Source organism: Vulpes lagopus, chromosome X (genome assembly GCF_018345385.1).
Source record: "Vulpes lagopus strain Blue_001 chromosome X, ASM1834538v1, whole genome shotgun sequence".
NCBI lineage: Eukaryota > Metazoa > Chordata > Mammalia > Carnivora > Canidae > Vulpes > Vulpes lagopus.
The window spans coordinates 56125171-56142822 of record NC_054848.1 but is presented as its reverse complement, the minus strand read 5'-3'; the positions used below and the strand labels follow the sequence as shown (position 1 = coordinate 56142822).

The window sequence follows — 17652 nt, the reverse complement described above, 5'->3', positions numbered from 1 at the left end:
TTGTTGGTGGATCCACTAGGAAGGATTGGGACAGAGGGAGCCTGCAACTGGACCAAGCAAGCTTTTGGGACAACAAACCTTGCTGGGTGGTCTCTTGTAGGTGAGAAATTCAGAATTCCCATTTTGCCTTCCTTGGCTTCCTCCCACCCCCAACTGCCCCATTCAGTGCCTCCCTGACTCTTCTAGAGAGAGAGAGAGAGAGAGAGAGAGAGAGAGAGAGAGAGAGGCAGAGACACAGGCAGAGGGAGAAGCAGGCTCCATGCAGGGAGCCCGATGTGGGACTGGATCCCCAGACTCCAGGATCACGCCCTGGACCGAAGGTGGCGCTAAACTGCTGAGCCCCCCGGGCTGTCGTCTTCTTCTTCTTCTTCTTCTTTTTTTTTTTTTTAAAGTCCCCCTTCTTTTTGGTATAAGTAAAACTGCCCTTAAGCTGAGAATGTGTAATTAGAATAGTGGGCATTTGGAGTGACTGGTATTCCTAGCCAATCAGGCGCCGCAATGCTGTTTAATAAAAGCTTGGCTATTCCCATTTGGGTTACAGTCAAGGCCTTTTCCACTCCCTTCTGCAGAATGCCCATCCCCCTCTCCGAAGCCCGGAGAAATCACCCTCCGAGGCCTGGCTCAAATATCACTTCCTTTGACATGCTCAGGGATGCTGTCCTGGCAGGGCGCATTGCTCTTTCCTCAATGCTCCCACAGCTCTGGATTTATGTTGGTAACAGAGTACGAAATATGTTGGGATCTGGTTCTTTCCTTCCTTTGTCCTGTCTGGGAGTTCCTAGCCAGTACCCCTAGCCCCAGTAGTTGACGAGCTTCATAAATATTCGGTGAATCAAATGATAAAATCATGAAGTTTTGCTGTCGCTCTGCTTCCTCATCTCGCTCGTTATTCCCCATCCCCATTTTGCCACCTTCTCTTCTTCCCGCCCCCAGATTACAGTAACAACTGAATCCCATTTTCATTAAATGGGCTATCTACACTTGATTGGAGAAATCTCCTTGCTATCCATCAAAATGCCTCTCCTTAGATCTGCATCCTGCGTACCTTTCCTGTCCACGAATAGTTCCCCAGGAAGGGATAGCTCCTCCCCAGGGTGCTGGCGGGCCCCCTCCTGGGATGCAGAGCCAGTATTTCCCGGAGTCCTGGTTGGGCCCCAGCACTGGACAGAGCTTGGACTTTTGTCACCAGGACGTAGAGGGGGACGCACTAGTTCCTCAGTGAGGGAGGGGGTGGAGGGTAGGATCCAGCACTCAGTCAGCCTCCCAGGCTGGGCAGAACAAAACATGGAAGCAGCAGTGTTACTCTTGATACTTGGGTGAGAGAAAATATTTAGAACTCTGTGTTGTCAGTGGCACTCTAAATGAGGACAATAGGACAAAGAGGTAGGTTTTCAAAGATTTTATTAAAAAACAAAATAGATTCATAATCCTAAAAACAACACAGATTTCTCCCCACCTCCCAGTCTGCTGATCAGTCCCTTCTCCCTTGAGATTCCATCTGGATAGTCCTGAGGCCCAAACCCTGTCTCTTGACTCCCCCCACCCAGCAAACCAGTGACCAAAGCTCTACACTTTTCTCCAGCTTCTGATGTCTCCTTTAAGAAAATAAAAATACCCCCTCCCCAACTCGCTTAAAAATAATTTTCAAAGATTAAAAATGGCATTTGTGTGTTTTTAAAAAATAAACACTTTAAATGCTGGAAATCTCTCTTCCCCTAGGCCTAGTTGAGGCCTCTGGGGTGCCTGCCTGCCTCACCCCAGGAGGCCAGTTGCTACTTGGTGCCCCTTGGAAAGTTTCAGGAAGTAATTTCTTCCAAATTTCCCCTGCAGTCACAAATTCCACACACTGCTCGCATAAACACACTGTCTTCATTACAGGCACTGCTCTTCGGCTCTGGAAACCTGATCTCTTTTTGTCAACTAGACCACATGCTTCAGATTCCCTGAAAACAGGAGAGAAAGCAAAATTCAAATTCAGGTAACATATGTGAATTACACCTTAATAAAGCTGTTTTGTTTTGTTTTTAAGAAAAAAGTACTCACATTTTGGGGCTTGTTCTCTTACTGCTCTTGGGAACCCAGAGACCCCAAGCTATGAACAAGCCCAGGCTAGCTTGCTGGATGGAGCCATATGGCTCAGTTGTCCTAGAAACCACCAGTTACCCACAGGACGAGTGAGCGAGTGAGCAAGGCCTTTGGCAGCCAGCTGATGGCAGTGCTGGGTGAACCCAGCCCAAACCAGCAGAAGAACCACCCAGCTGAGCCCAGCTCAAATGCCAATCCACAGAGTCATGAGATAAACAACAACGGTTTTAAGCCCCTCCCATGTGCACACACACATTCAGGCAACTTTAGAGTTTGCTCTTCACTAACCATCAAATCTTCCACCACCGTCAACTGTCTTCCTATGTTAGCTAGGCACAACCCTCCTAGCATTTTCTCTTGTGACCACTTGTGAAATATGAACTAGGGGCTTTCCCCTGCCTTCAGGCCTAAGAGTCTTTTAGGAAACAGTGAGCACTTGAAATCCTACAGGACTAAGCTTTAGGAATGAAAAATTTGCTTACTTGGTCTCTCCACAGCCTTCTCCTTGCCTTCCCCAGGCAAACACTGGGCTCCAGACCCTCTTGACAATTTCTCCTTTAAACAGGAAGAATGCTCCATGGGGGCAGGGACCTGGGCTGTCTTACTTTTGGTTGATCACCAAAGTCTAGCAAAATGCCTCACACATAGCAGGTGCTCAATAAATGGAGGAAGGAAAGGAAAAAACATATCAGCACCCACTTGCCTATCTAGTCTCATTTATGTATTTAAGGTTTTATTTATTTTTTTTAGTCATTCCTATACCCAAAATGGGGCTTGAACTCATAACCCTGAGATCAAGAGCTGCATACTTTTCTGACTGAGCCAGCCAGGTGGCCCTCTAGTTTTATTTTTAATTCTTTTTTTTTTTTTTTTTTTTTTTTTTTTTTTTTTTTTAAGATTTTATTTATTTATTCATGATAGTCACAGAGAGAGAGAGAGAGAGGCAGAGACAGGCAGAGGAAGAAACAGGCTCCATGCACCGGGAGCCCGACGTGGGACTCGATCCCGGGTCTCCAGGACCGCGCCCTGGGCCAAAGGCAGGCGCCAAACCGCTGCGCCACCCAGGGATCCCTTTTTAATTCTTTTTAAATATTTTATTTATTTATTCATGAGAGACACACACACACACAGAGGCAGAGACACAGGTAGAGGGAGAAGCAGGCTCCGTGCAGGAAGCCCGATGTGGGACTCAATCTCGGGACCCCGGGACCATGCCCTGAGTCAAAGGCAGATGCTCAACTACTGAGCCACCCAGGTGTCCCATATTTTTTATTTTAAATTAACGTGTAGGAAAATTGACTTGATTTGTATGTGTAGGTCTATGATTCTTAACACACATATTCATGACACAGAACAGTCCCATTACACTCCAAAATTCCCTGTGCTATCCCTTGGCAGTCACATCCTCTTCTTTGCCTCTTACCACCTGGCAATCACTGACCTATTCTCCATCACTATAAGTGTTCCCTTTCATTTTCATTTTTATTTTTTAAAAGATTTTATTTATTATTCATGAGAGACACAGAGAGAAAGAGGCAGAGACATAGGCAGAGGGAGAAGCAGGCTCCTCACAGGGAGCCTGATGTGGGACTCAATCCTTGGACCTCGGAATCATGTCCTAAATCGAAGGCAGATGCTCAACCACTGAGCCATCAAGGGGTCCCAAGTGTTGCCTTTTTTTAAAAAAAGATTTTATTTATTTATTTATTTATTTATTTATTTATTTATTTATTTATGATTTTTAAAAGATTTTTTATTTATTTGAGTGAGAGAGAGAGCACAAGCAGGGAGGAGGTGGGTGGGGCAGAGGGAGAGGGAGAAGCAGACTCCCCATTGAGCAGAGAGCCCCATGTGCGGCTCAATCCCAGGACCCTGGGATCATGACCTGAGTGGAAGGCAGATGCTTAACCAACCGAGCCACCCAGTCATCCCTCTGTTGTTTTTTTGAGAATGTCATGTGAATGGAATTTTTAAAAAGTGTATAACCTTTTAGGACTGGCTTCTTTTGTGCAGTATAATGCCCGTGCCTGTCATGAAATCTTTTAGGAGTATGAGCAGTTTATTCCTTTTTTGAGGGGTACTTAACCTTTTAATTATTAAATTATTATAGATTTATAGGAAGTTGCAAAAGATATCAGGAGGTACCCTTCATCAAGTTTCTCCAAGTGGCAACATCTTTCATGATGATTATTGGATATTAAACCCAGGAAATGGACATTGGCACAACATCACAGACCACATTCAGATTTCATCAGTTTTACACACACACACTTGTGCGTGTGTATGTGTCTGTAAGTGTATAGTTCACTGCAGTTTTATCACATATACATTTGTGTAATCTCCTCCACAAGAAGATACAGAACTTCAATCCATCATCATAAAGATTTCCCTCATGCTACCTGGTTACAGTAACTTCTCTTTAATCCCTAACCTTTGACAACCATTAATCTGGTCTTCAGTTCTATAATTTTGTATATAACCTTTTGAGATTGGCTTTCTTCATGCAGTATACTGCCCTTGAGATCCATTTAAGTTGTTGTTCCTTTTTACTACAGAGTAGGATTCCATGGTCTGGATGCACCAGAGTCTGTTTAACCATTCGTGTGCTGAAGGGCATCTGGATTGTTTCTAGATTGGGGCTATTACACATAGAGCTGCTACGACCATCTATGTATGAGTTTTTGTGTGAATGTAGTTTTCATTTCTCTGGGATAAATGCCCAAGAGTGCAGTTGCTGATTTATACGGTAGCTGTATGTTTGGTTTGAAAACTGTCAAACTGTTCTCTGGAGTGGTCATACCATTAGTTTTCTGGAGTGGTCATACCATTTTGCACTTCCATCAGCAATATATGGGCTATCTAGTTTCCCAGCATTTTTTTTTAAAAAAATTATTTATTTATTTGAGAGAGAGAGAGAGCACAGGGGGAGGGGCAGAAGCAGAGAGAGAGAGAGTATGCACAAGCAGATTCCTCAGTGAACACAGAGCCAGACTTGGGGCTCAATCCCAGGACCCTGAGATCATGACCTGAGCTGAAAGCAAGGCTCGGCAAGACTCGGCTGCTTAACCAACTGAGCTACCCAGGCTCTCCATTTCCCAGCACTTTTGTCAGCATTTGGTGGTGTCACTAGTTTTTATTTTGGCCATTCCAATAGGTGTGTAGAGATCTCTCATTGTGGTCTCCATTTGCATTTTCCAAATGGCTAATGATACTGAATATCTTCATGTGCTTATTTGCCATCTGTGTATGTCCTCTTTATGTCTTTTGCTAATTGGATTTTTTTTTACTGTTGAGTTTGGAGAGTTCTTTATATATTATAGATACAAAGCTGTTGTTAGACATATGATTTGCAAATATTTCATCTCAGTATGTAACTTGTCTTTTCATTCTCTTAACTCTTGCAAAACAAAAGTTAATTTTTCAGATCATGTTTTTGGTGTTTTAAAGCCTGAAGCTCATCATCTCTGTACAATCTTTGATTCTTCATCTCTTAGTTCAAGCCTCCTTCACAGCTAATGAGTTGCCAACCCTAACCTCAAGATGCCTCTCAACTCTGTCTTCTCCTTTCCATTCCACTGTCTCCAACTTAGTCACATCTCTCATCACTTAGGGAACTGTTATTGCCTCTTCACTGGTGCCCCTGCCTCTGGAGCTGTCCCCCATACAATTGCTAGTTGTGATCACATGCCTCCCCTGCTCCAAAAATCCTTCAGCAACTCCTCACTATCTATGAATAGAGTCCAACACCTTAGCTTAAGTGTGCCCCATCCATACTTTCCTACCTCCATGTGGGCCTTTGCAATGATATGTTACATTTACTGAGGAAAACCTAGAGGGAATCCCGATACTGAAGCTAGGAGTCCTTCTAAGTGTAGCCAGAGCTTGATGAATGAGTGAATGCATGGATAAACAAAATTCCATGTCCAAGAATTCCAACAACACATGTACACAGAAAGGAAAGGTGGGTGCTGTACTCTGCTGCTTTGTCTAACTCTCCAGTTACATTTGGAGGCAATTAAGAAAAACAACAGAAATAATTTCTGCCAAAAGTTGATGATGAGCAATACTGAGTTTGGGTAACAATAAAAATGTATGCTTAAATAATGCCCATTGTTTCCTCCTCATGTCTAGCTTTTCCAACAGTGGGTGGCAGCCTGAGAAAATTCTAAAGGCCAGCATGGTCTGGGGCTTGGGGAGACACAGAGTACAGACCAGAGGAGGCAAACACAAATGCTTATAGAGGCCAAGAATGCACTGTATGTGAGTCAAACAGATTGGGGGCAAGATGTATGGAGCCTTCTTGATCTTTTGTTTTTCTTATTTTGAATCATGACATTAATATAAGAAATAGTTCCCTTTCTTCTTAATTCTATTACAAATGAAAATAAAACCAAAGCATTGTAAGTGAAATGATAAATGGAAATTCACACTTGGCCTAGGGTAGGAGATACAACAGGGAATGGTGGGGTTTGCGGCAAAGAGAAGAACAGCTGTGACTCAATCCCAGACATTTATTGCTGTACAGGAAAGTAGGCCCAGTGTGACCAGATCTTTCCATTTTCCAAGAAAAGGCAGAAATTCCCATTTTTATGCAAAGTTTCCACAGTGTTAAATATGGACAGTTGCTTTACACTTTAAGATATCAGTAGGTGAGTCCAAATAAAACAATTTTGGAGGCAAGATGTGGCTCATGGGCTCCGGGTTTGTGATCTCTGAGTTATCTCTGGGACAGTTCTGACTTATACTCACAACACCCCATTTCATCTTCAAATATCTTGGTTTGGATAATATATTGTATCATCATCCTACCTCTGATATAGAAGAAGGAATACTGAATTGAAGGCCTGGGTTCCATTGATTCACCAACTGATTGATTCATTTGTTCATGTATTTATTCCATCAACATTTATGGAGTATCTATTCTTTACCAAGCACTAGGTGCTGGTGAGTACTCTCTTGAGTTTTTTTTTTTTTATTATTAGACTTTATTTTTTATTATTTATTATTTTTTAAAGATTTTATTTATTCATGAGAAACACACACACAGAGAATGGCAGAGACACAGGCAGAGAGAGAGGCAGGCTCCATGCAGGGAGCCAGACGTGGGACTTGATCCTGGGACTCTAGGGATCATGTCCTGGGCCGAAGGCAGGTGCCCAACCCCTGAACCACCCAGGGATCCCCTAGACTTTATTTTTTAAAGCAGCTTTAGGTTTACAGAAAAATTGAGCAGAAAGTACTAAGAGTTTTCACATCCTCCTGCCTCTTGTCTCCCCTGACAGGCAGTGTTCCCTATTATCAACATTTTGCATTAGCATGGTACATTTGTTATAGGTGATAAATGAATATGGATACACTATTTTTTATTTTTATTTTTTTTTACAAGATTTTATTTATTCATGAGACACACACACACACACACACACACAGAGGCAGAGACACAGGCAGAGGGACAAGCAGGCTCCATGCAGGGAGCCCGATGTGGTACTCGATCCCGGGACTCCAGGATCAGGCCCTGGGCTGAAGGCGGCACTAAACTGCTGAGCCACCCGGGCTGCCCTGGATACACTATTATGAGGTAAAATCCGTAGTTTATATGAGGGTTCACTTTTGGTGTTGTACAATCCTATGAACTTTGACAAGTGTATAATGATATGTATTCACCATTCCAGTATCATACAGAGTAGTTTCACTGCCCTGAAAATCCTGTGCAGCATATAGTTGGAATCATATGGTATGCAGCCTTTACAGACTGTCTTCCTTCACTCAGCAGTACGCACTGAAGTTTCTTCCACGTCTTTTTGGCTTGAGAGTTCATTTGTATTTCGCGTGGAAAAATATTCCATTGTCTGGATGTACCATAGTTTGTTTATTCACTTATCTACTGAAGGACATCTTGGTTGCTTCCAAGTGTTGGCAATTATGAATGAAGTGGCCACAAATATTAAAATGCAGGTTTTTGGATGGACATGGGTTTTTTAATTTATTAGAGTAAACAGCAAGGAGTGCAATTGCTGGATCATATGTGTGATACCTTTGGAAGAAACTGCCACTTGTCTTCCAAAGTGGTTGTACCATTTTGCATTCCCACCAGCAACAAATGAGAGTTCCTGTTGTTTCACATCTTTGCCAGCATTTGGTGTTGTCAGTGTTTTGGTTTTTAAGTATTCTAATAGGCATATAGTGGTAGCTCATTGTTTTAATTTGCAATTCCTTAGTGACAGGATAGTGAACATATTTTCACACATTTACTTGCCATTTGTCTATCTTCTCTGGTGAGGTGTCTATTAAGGTCTTTGGCCCATTTGTTAATTGGGTTGTTGTTTTCTTTATTGAGTTTTAAGAGTTCTTTGTATATTTTGATACCAGTCCTTTGTTTTTTTTTAAATATTTTATTTATTCATTCATGAGAGACACACAGAGAGGGGCAGAGACATAGGCAGAGGGAGAAGCAGGCTCCCCATAGCGAGCCCGATGTGGGACTCGACCCCCGAAATAGGATCACGCCCTGAGCCAAAGGCAGATGCTTAACCGCCGAGCCACCCAGGCATCCCTAAAAATTTTTTTGACACCTATTTGGGTCTCATCTAACCTAAGTAGTAGTAGGTAGTCATCATTATCATCATCAACAGACTTGATCTGCTTAGTATATCTTATTTTATTTATTTATTTATATTTATTTAGTCATGAAAGACACAGAGAGAGGGGCAGAGACATAGGCAGAGGGAGAAGCAGGCTCCTCACAGGGAGGCTGATGCAAGACTCAATTCCCAGATCCCAGGCTGATGCAGGACTCAATTCCCAGACCCCAGACTCAATTCCCTGCCCCATGCCCTGAGCATGGGCAGACACTCCACTGCTGAGCCACCCAGCCGTTCTTATTTTTAATTTTTAAAAAAGATTTTATTTATTTATTTGAGAGAGAGTGTGTGCATGTGAGACAGAGAGCATGGGCCAGAGAAGGGGCAGATGGAGAGGGAGAAGCAGACTCCCCGCTGAAGCAAGGATCCAGACATGGGGCTCAATCCCAGGACTCTGGGGTCATGACCTGAACCAAAGGTAGACACTTAACTGACTGAGCCACCCAGGCACCTCTGCTTAGTATATTTTAAAACCTACACTAAAATGAATACAACTATTAAAGTGAAAAATATCTTTGTGTCATCTCAAATTGTCTCTCACACAGAGGCACATGAGGCACATTGTGGGAAAAATCACTGTAGGGATTGCTCTTAGACAGCAGGTACCCAGGCTTCTCTGCTGCTTCTAGTATCTGAGAACCTTGAATGGTGCCCCCCGCCCCTGACCCCCTGCCATCCAGCTCCCTCAACCCAACCTGGTCCCCATCTGTGTCCATTTATTTCACAAGCCTTTATTGAAGTCTACATTGGGCTGGCCCTGTGCTAGGTGCTCAGGTCACAAGGGAGAACAAAACACAGTTCTTGCCCTCAAGTTCTCAGTCTAGTGGGGAAGGCATATATGGAGACAAACACATCATGTTCCCTAACAAGGTGATAAAATATCAGTGTGTATAGAGTGCCAAGGACATACAGAGAGGGTATGGAGGGCTTCACAGAAGAGGCAGCATCTTCAAGGGCAAAGCTAGAGAGAATGATCCAGGCACAACTGGATAGGTAAAGGCAACAGCAAAGTTTTTGTGGCCAGACCACAGGATGATGGTCAGGGAAGGGGGCAATGAGGTTGGAGAGATGGCCAGAGGCCAGATCATCAAGGGCCTAGAAGGCTGTGGCCTTATCCTAGAGGCCATGGGGAGCCTCTGAATAATTTTAAGATGGGGAGGAGGTCCATCTAGCTTGATCTAGGGCTAAAGGAAGTTTTCTAGCTGCTGCCCCATCACAACCATGTTTGAGGGGGTTCTCACGCTCTACCTGGGAACAATGGCAGAACAAAGGATTTCTATGAAGCCGTGGGCATGTGCTGATATGGAACGCTGATTTAATTTTAGCTCTTAATTGTCAACTGTATTGCTTGCCTTAGAATGTAGATCCCTCTTGTCACCAGAAAGCCTTTCAGTGACAATTAAATATAATCACCAATTACCATTTGTCTGCCTCTGACCTGAATTAGAACCTGAGGCTGTGGATTAATCCCACCAAGCTTCTGGCATTTGTAGGATATCGGCACTTAAAAGATATTACTCTGATGGCTAGGGTGCTCTGGTCTTAGCTTGCAAGGGACTACTGCAACTTCAAACAGAATCAAAGCAATTTCTAAAATAGCTTATGATTCATTTTTTCTCCCCTCCTGTGCCTAAATCTGCTGGCTCCATGTGGAGGGATAGGCACAAGTAACTGTAGAGGTGACATCACAGGAGTGGGCTGCTTGTCTGGCAGCCAGCCTGTGGAGCTTGGCCTGGAGTGGTTTATCTCCTGGGCTGGGCAATGCCTCCCAGGCATTTTGGAGTCACAACTCCAGGTTCCTTTGTCCATGTGCTTTCTCCATATTTCTTTTTCAGACAAAAATTCTGGGCTGGGAAATCCAAGATAATGGGAATAGCAGTGGCAGGAAGAAGAATACAGCCTTACATCTGTATAATGCTTTAAGAGTTGTGAAATCCATTTGCTCCAGTTTGCTCCACCCAAACACCAGTGGGAAATGGAAGCTGGGATTTTAGGCCCGAACTGGAGATAAACTCTCCTTCTCTTGCACCAAGGGGCTAAATGCTAACATTCCCTGTTTACCTCAAGGCACATCATGATTAGGCCTTGGATACCACCAGAAGGTCAGAGTGCTTTCAGTATCTAGGTGCTTCCTGTAAAATAAATTTTTCATCACAAATTGCCTGGCAGGCACAATCTATTAACCATGCCATCCTGATTGTGCCAACAAGTAGTGCCAGTCTTGGCACCACCAACTACTTCTGTACACCCTGGTTTACAGTCCCAATGGTCCCAAAGACCTTTACTGGAGACAAAGTCATGGCTGCTAACTGTGAAGCCCTGAAGGTAGGGTGTATCATGAACATCTGGAAGTGCCAACAGCTTCCAGAGCAGCTCAAGGGTCTGTGAAAGGAAAAACTGCAATCCGAGTCACACTAGCCACCACCGCGGATCCTGAGGTGAAGGGCCATTGAGCTCAGTCATGAACAGCTGAGGAGTAGGGTGGATGGATTCTTTCCTTAGAGGAGCTATAAAAATAGTTCTGCATTGATCTCATGTTTGCTGTCTGATGTTCCAACACGGGTCCCAGCACAGCTTGCTGTCCCCAGTGCTCTACTGCTACAGTCAGCATGAGAAGTCTCCCAGCCTAGCTTCCCTCCCCTGATGTCCCCAGCATCATGGCTGCCAAGCTGGAAACCAAAGGGGTGGCATACTCTCGCTGGGTCTTCTTGGTTTTAGATTAGATTTCAGCATTGTGCGTGTGTGCATGTGTGATGCCTGTGGTAGCAGTGAGCCACAGATGCTCATCAGTCTTGTAAGAGTGGTGGGTAACCCTGCTGTTGCTACTGTAGCTGCCATTGCCACCACCACACAAATTCAGAATGACCCAGTGAAAGACCATAAATGCTGGTCAGTGCCATGAAAACGTCATCTTTGTAAACCAAGATGCTGTACTCAGGCCATTCTGTCGGAAATCTTGGCGGGGTATAAAAGTGGGCCTTTTGAAAGTTGAATCTGTAAACTTGTATGTAGAAAGTGACTGGCAGAACAGAACAGATCATCACCTCCAAAGCAGAGAGGCCTTCCAGAACTTATTTTCCAGCTAACGGGGGATATGTGCACCTATGAAAATTGATTAAGGATCACTGCTTCAGCCTCTTTTAGGAGATGTGAATAAAAATCTTGGCTTGGGACTGCCTCCTCTCTGGTTGACTGATTTTTCAATTGATTTGTATTTATTAGCTAATGAAATTAAAGCTGTAAAAATGATAACAGAAACACAATAAATCTCCCCCACAACTGGCTGTTTCTCTGTCACTATGGTACATTCCTCACTTTGATTACTTCAAAGTCTATTATTTTGTTCTCAATTATTCTGTTTTTCTGGCACTGGAGAAAATCAATTTGTTTTATTTTCTCTTATTCATGCACTCGATTATGCTCTTCGGGCACATTTAATCACTTTGATGTTTTCATTTTACGGCCCGTCTCTAGGCACTTCGGTTGCATTGCTGCCAACGGGCAAGCAGGACTAATTTGCATGTCACAATAGACTTGAAATCCTAACTCAATTTTGAAATCTTTATGAAATCTCCTTCCAAAATATGCTTGGAGCTGCAAAGAGGCAGAACGATGTGGGTAAACCAGAAGCCTATAAAGACGTTTCTCTTTCTCAAAACACTGAGAGCTCTTAGGTGGCCTGACTGTAGCTTGGGAATGTCACTATCCAGGTAAAGCAGAGGAGTCCACAGGATGGGATGTCTGCAGAGCTTCCCCTGGAAGTCTGAGGAGAGAATCCTGCAAAGACTGTCCCTCAGCGTCAAGGCCAGGGAGGCTGGGTCTGCTTACTCTGGCATAAAATGCCTATCAGCACTGCTGGATTTGGCAGCTATACTAAAGACAGCACCTGAATCTCAGTTGGTTAAAGGGCCTCCGGGTAGACTGAGGGAATTGTCAACACTACGGCATTCCAGAACTGTGAGTGTTTTACCTTATTTTCTCTAATAAATTCTTTTGAAAAATAGAAAAATGCAGTTTATTTTTTTTTAACATTTCAAGTTTTTATTTACATTCTAGTTAGTTAACATATAGTATAATATTAGCTTCAGGAGTAGAATTTAGTGGTTCATCACTATAAGTGTCCTCCTTAATGCCCATCACCCATTTAGCCCATCCCCTACCTCCATCTCTCCCTCCCTCCATCAATTCTCAGTTTGTTCTCTGTAGTTAAGTCTATCTTCTCTAATAAGTTCTAATCTCTCTCTTGCACCTTGATTATTTTAGAGCTAAAAGCTGGAGGGTAGTAAGGGATATAATTGCTTTAAGCATGTACTTTGAGCAAACAGAAAAAAAGCTTAATTAAACACATTAGAGTTCTCGAAGTTTTCTTCAAAAAAAAATTTTTTTTTTCGTATACAACTACCAGCAACTCCACCAGGAAGAAGAAAAATTCCATATTTCTTCTTCTAAACTTTGGGCATGACCTTCAGTTTCTCATGTGGAATCCCAGCTCCCTCACTTGCTCTGTGACCTACAAAATAATCGAACTCCCTAAGCCTTAGTTCTCTCATCTGTTGAATGGAGCTAATAACATTATCTATCTCAGACAGATTTGCTTCCCAAACTTCAATACTGTCAAAAAATTTGTCATATTTCATACCACTTATGCGGAGACCTCTCTTATACCAACTGCGCTTTAAAGAAACCTAACCTTAAGAAAAAAACGAAAAAGAAAACATTTAACTCTATCCTAAGCAATGATATCTGTGAAATCATCAGTTTGATGTGACAGTTATATTTCTCTCTAATACACACTAAAACATACAGTTGACCCTTGAACAACATGGTTTGAACAGCATGGGTCCACTTACACATGGATTTTTTTGCAGTATAGTACTGTAAATGTATTTCCTCTTTCTTATGATTTTTGTGATATCATTTCTTAAAATATTTTATTATTTATTCATGATAGACATAGAGAGAGAGAGAGAGGCAGAGACACAGGTAGAGGGAGAAGCCGGCTCCCGTGGGGAGCCCGATGGGGGACTCGATCTGGGGGACCTCGGGATTATGCCCTGAGCCAAGACAGATGCTCAACCACTGAGCCATCCAGGTGTCCCTGATATCATTTTCTTTTCTCTACCTTACTTTATTGTAAGAATACAAAAACACAAACTCAAAGTGATACAAGCAACCCTATGTTTACAGCAACTTTATTTACTTATTTTTAAAGATTTTATTTATTTATTCATCAGAGAGAGAGAGAGAGAGAGGCAGAGACAGAAGCAGGCTCCATGCAGGGAGCCCGACGCGGGACTCAATTCCGGGTCTCCAGGATCACGCCCTGGGCCGAAGGTGGTGCTAAGCCGCTGAGCCACCTGGGCTGTTCAGCAGCATTATTTATAATAGCCAAGATATGGAAACAGCCTAGTGTCCATCGATTGAAGAATGGATAAAGATGTGGATATATATGGTACATATATTATATATATAATATAATTAATATAATATAATATAATATAATAATGTGATATATATAATATTCCATTATATATATATCACATCTTATATTATATATACAATATATATCACATCTTATATATATATATGGCATATATATGGCATATATATGGCATATATATATATTGGCATATATATGGCATATATATATTGCCAATATATATTGGCATATATATATATTTGCAATATATATATATATATATAGCTGAATAATATTCCATTATATATATATATAATGGAATATTATTCAGCCATAAAAAGAATGAAATCTTGGCATTTGTGACAACATGGATAAAGCTAGAGAGTATAATGCTAAGCGAAATAAGTTAGCCACAGAAAGACAAATACCATATGGCTTCACTCATATGTGGAGTTTAAGAGAGAAAACAAATGAGTAAAGGAAAAAAGAGACAGAGAGAGAAATCAAGAAATAGACTCTTAATTATAGAGAACAAACTGATGGTTACCAGAGGGGAGGAGGTCGGGGATAGGTTAAATAAGTGATGAGGATTAAGGAGTACACCTGTGATGAGCACCAGGTGATGTATGGAATTGTTAAATCACTGTGTTGTATACTTGAAACTAATATAACATTGTATGTTCATTAATGGGAATTAAAATACTTAAAAAAGAATACAGTACACAATATATATACAAAATATGTGTTGACTGTTTATGTTTCAGTAAATTTTCTGGTCAACAGTAGGTTATTAGTAGTTAAGTTTTTGGGGATTCAAAAATGATATGCATTTGTGTCTATCCAGGGACGCCAAAAAACAAAGACAAAAAAAAAAAAACCAAAAGAAAACCAAAAGTTATATGTAGATTTTTCAAGTGTGTAGGGTGTTGGTGCCCCTAACAGTCACATTGTTCAAGGGTCAACTCTACATTAAACATACCAAATCCATTCCTACCTTAGGGTTTTTTATCTTACTCTTCTTTTTATCTAGAATGTTTTTCATCCCAATTTTTGCAAAGCTCCTTCCCTTACTTCATTAAGTTCTATTCCCAAATGTCATTTCCTCAGGGAGGGCTTTACTGACCACCTATCTAAAATAGCACCCCCATCAGAATTTATCAGTAACCAATATCAAATATTTATTTATTTGCTTATTGTCTATCTTCCTCACTAGAATGTAAGCTCCATGATGGACAAGGCCTTTACGTGTCCTATTTACATCTCTATTACCAGTGCCTACAGTAGTGTCTGGCACATATCTACACCAAATATGTATTTGTTAAATGTATGAAACATTAAAATAAAAAATTAGCCTAGCAGCAACCAGGATCCCCTTCCACCAGAGAAGGCAGAGTGGAAAGCCAGAATTTTTATCCCTGTTCAATGGCAAGGAGGCTCACCCACTGCCATCAGTAGAGACCACATGGGGAGCAGCAATAAGGTGCCACTTTCATTCTCAGCCAGGTGGTATCAGTGGAGTTCTAATAGGGAACCTGAATTTCTACTCTGCTCAGTGGTAATGAAGTGTCCCACTTTCCCCACAGGCAGTCAATGGCAGCTAAGTGGGGAACCTAGACTTTTATCACCAACTGGAAGTAATGAGGTGGTGCTCCCTTCTCTGCCATCATAATGTCAGAGGAAGCCTGCTAAAATAGAAGATTTAAAGAAGATACAGACTTCATAAAAATATCTAAAATATTCAGGATACAATAGAAAATCACCCATACCAAGAAACAGGAAACTATCAATTTGAATAGGAAAAAGACAATCAACAGATGTCAGCATAGAGATAACATAGAAGTTGGAAATACCTGACAAGGAGTTTAAAGAGGCCATCATAAAAGTACTTCACTGAGCAATTATGAACATGCTTGAAAAAATAGAAAATAAGTCTCAGCAAAGTGATAGAAGAAATAAAAAAAACTAAATGGAAATTTTAGAACTAAAAGATACAAGTGAAATAAAAAACTCAATAGATAGGCTCCATAGCAGAGTGGAGGGAGGTAGGAGAGGAAAACTCAGTAAACTGGAATATAGAACAATAGAAATTACCCAATTTGAGGGGATCCCTGGGTGGCTCAGTGGATTAGCACCTGCCTTCGGCCCAGGGCATGGCCCTGGAGTCCTGGGATCAAATCCCACATCGGGCTCCCTGTGTGGAGCCTGCTTCTCTCTCTCTCTCTCTCTCTCTCTCTCTCTCTCTCTCTCTCATAAATAAATAAAATCCTTAGGGAATCCCTGAGTGGCTCAGCCTGCCTTTGGCCCAGGGCGTGATCCTGGAGTTCTGGGATGGAGTCTCACATCGGGCTCCTTGCATGGAGCCTGCTTCTTCCTCTGCCTGTCTCTCTCTCTCTCTCTCTCTCTCTCTCTCTCTGTGTGTGTGTGTCTCATGAATAAATGAATAAAATCTTTAAAAAAATCTTAAAAAAATAAATTTCCCAATTTGAAGAAAAGGCAAAAAATGGTCTGAGAAAATGGGAAAAACCTCAAGGACCATGTGGAACTATGATAATAGATCTAACCTTCATGGGGCATCTGGGTGGCTCAGTCAGTTGAGCGACTGACTCATGGTTCCAGCTCAGGTCATGACCTCAGGGTTGTGAGACTGAGCCCCACATCAGGCTCTGTGCTCAGTGAGGAGTCTGCTTGAGATTCTCTCTCTGCCCCTCCCCTTGCTCTCTGTCTCTCTCTCAAATAAATCTTTTTAAAAAAGGATCTAACACATTCATGTCACCAAAGTCCCAGAGGGCAAGGAGAAAGGGGATAGGACTAAAAAAGAATTTCAAGTAATCACTAGGGGCACCTGGGTGGCTCTGTGGTTGAGTGTCAGCCTTTGGCTCAGGTCATGATCCCGGGGTCATGGGATCGAGTCCCGCATCAGGCTCCCTCCAGGGAGCCTGCTTCTCCCTCTGCTTATGTATCTGCTTTTCTGTATCTCTCATGAATAACTAAAAAAATTAATACCCCCCCAAATGGCTAAAGATCCCCCAAATTTGGCAAAAGATATAAGCCTACAGATTCAAGAATCTGACTGAACTCCAAACTGGATAAATCCAAAGAAATCCATGTCAAGACTCATCATAATCAGATTCCTGGAAAAAAAGAAAGGGAAAAAAAACCCACCAAATCTGGAAAGCAGCAAAACAGAAGCAAACCCTTATCCTATAAGGGAAAGATAATTCAAATGACAGTGGTTTTCTCATTAAAAACCATGGAGGCCAGGGATCCCTGGGTGGCGCAGCGGTTTGGCGCCTGCCTTTGGCCCAGGGCACAATCCTGGAGACCCGGGATCGAATCCCACGTCGGGCTCCCGGTGCATGGAGCCTGCTTCTCTCTCTCTCTCTCTCCCTCTCTCTCTCTCTCTGTGCGACTATCATAAAAAAAAAAAAAATTTAAAAAAAAAAAAAAAACCATGGAGGCCAGAGGAGGTGGTAAAATATTTTTCAGGTGATACAAGAAAATAACTGT

At 42.3% G+C, this 17652-nt stretch overlaps 1 protein-coding gene across 2 annotated transcripts in view; it reads right to left on the bottom strand.

Annotated features, from left to right (window-relative positions):
• Positions 1-1384: 1384 nt before the first annotated feature.
• The window catches only part of HDAC8 (histone deacetylase 8), a 234292-nt gene continuing 218024 nt past the window's right edge, over positions 1385-17652 (bottom strand). For both annotated transcript variants that reach the window (XM_041741096.1, XM_041741093.1), the window contains one exon: positions 1385-1943. In XM_041741096.1, coding sequence (XP_041597030.1) covers positions 1935-1943 — 9 coding nt within the window. In that variant the 3' untranslated portion in view covers positions 1385-1934. The remainder of the gene's footprint in view (positions 1944-17652) is intronic.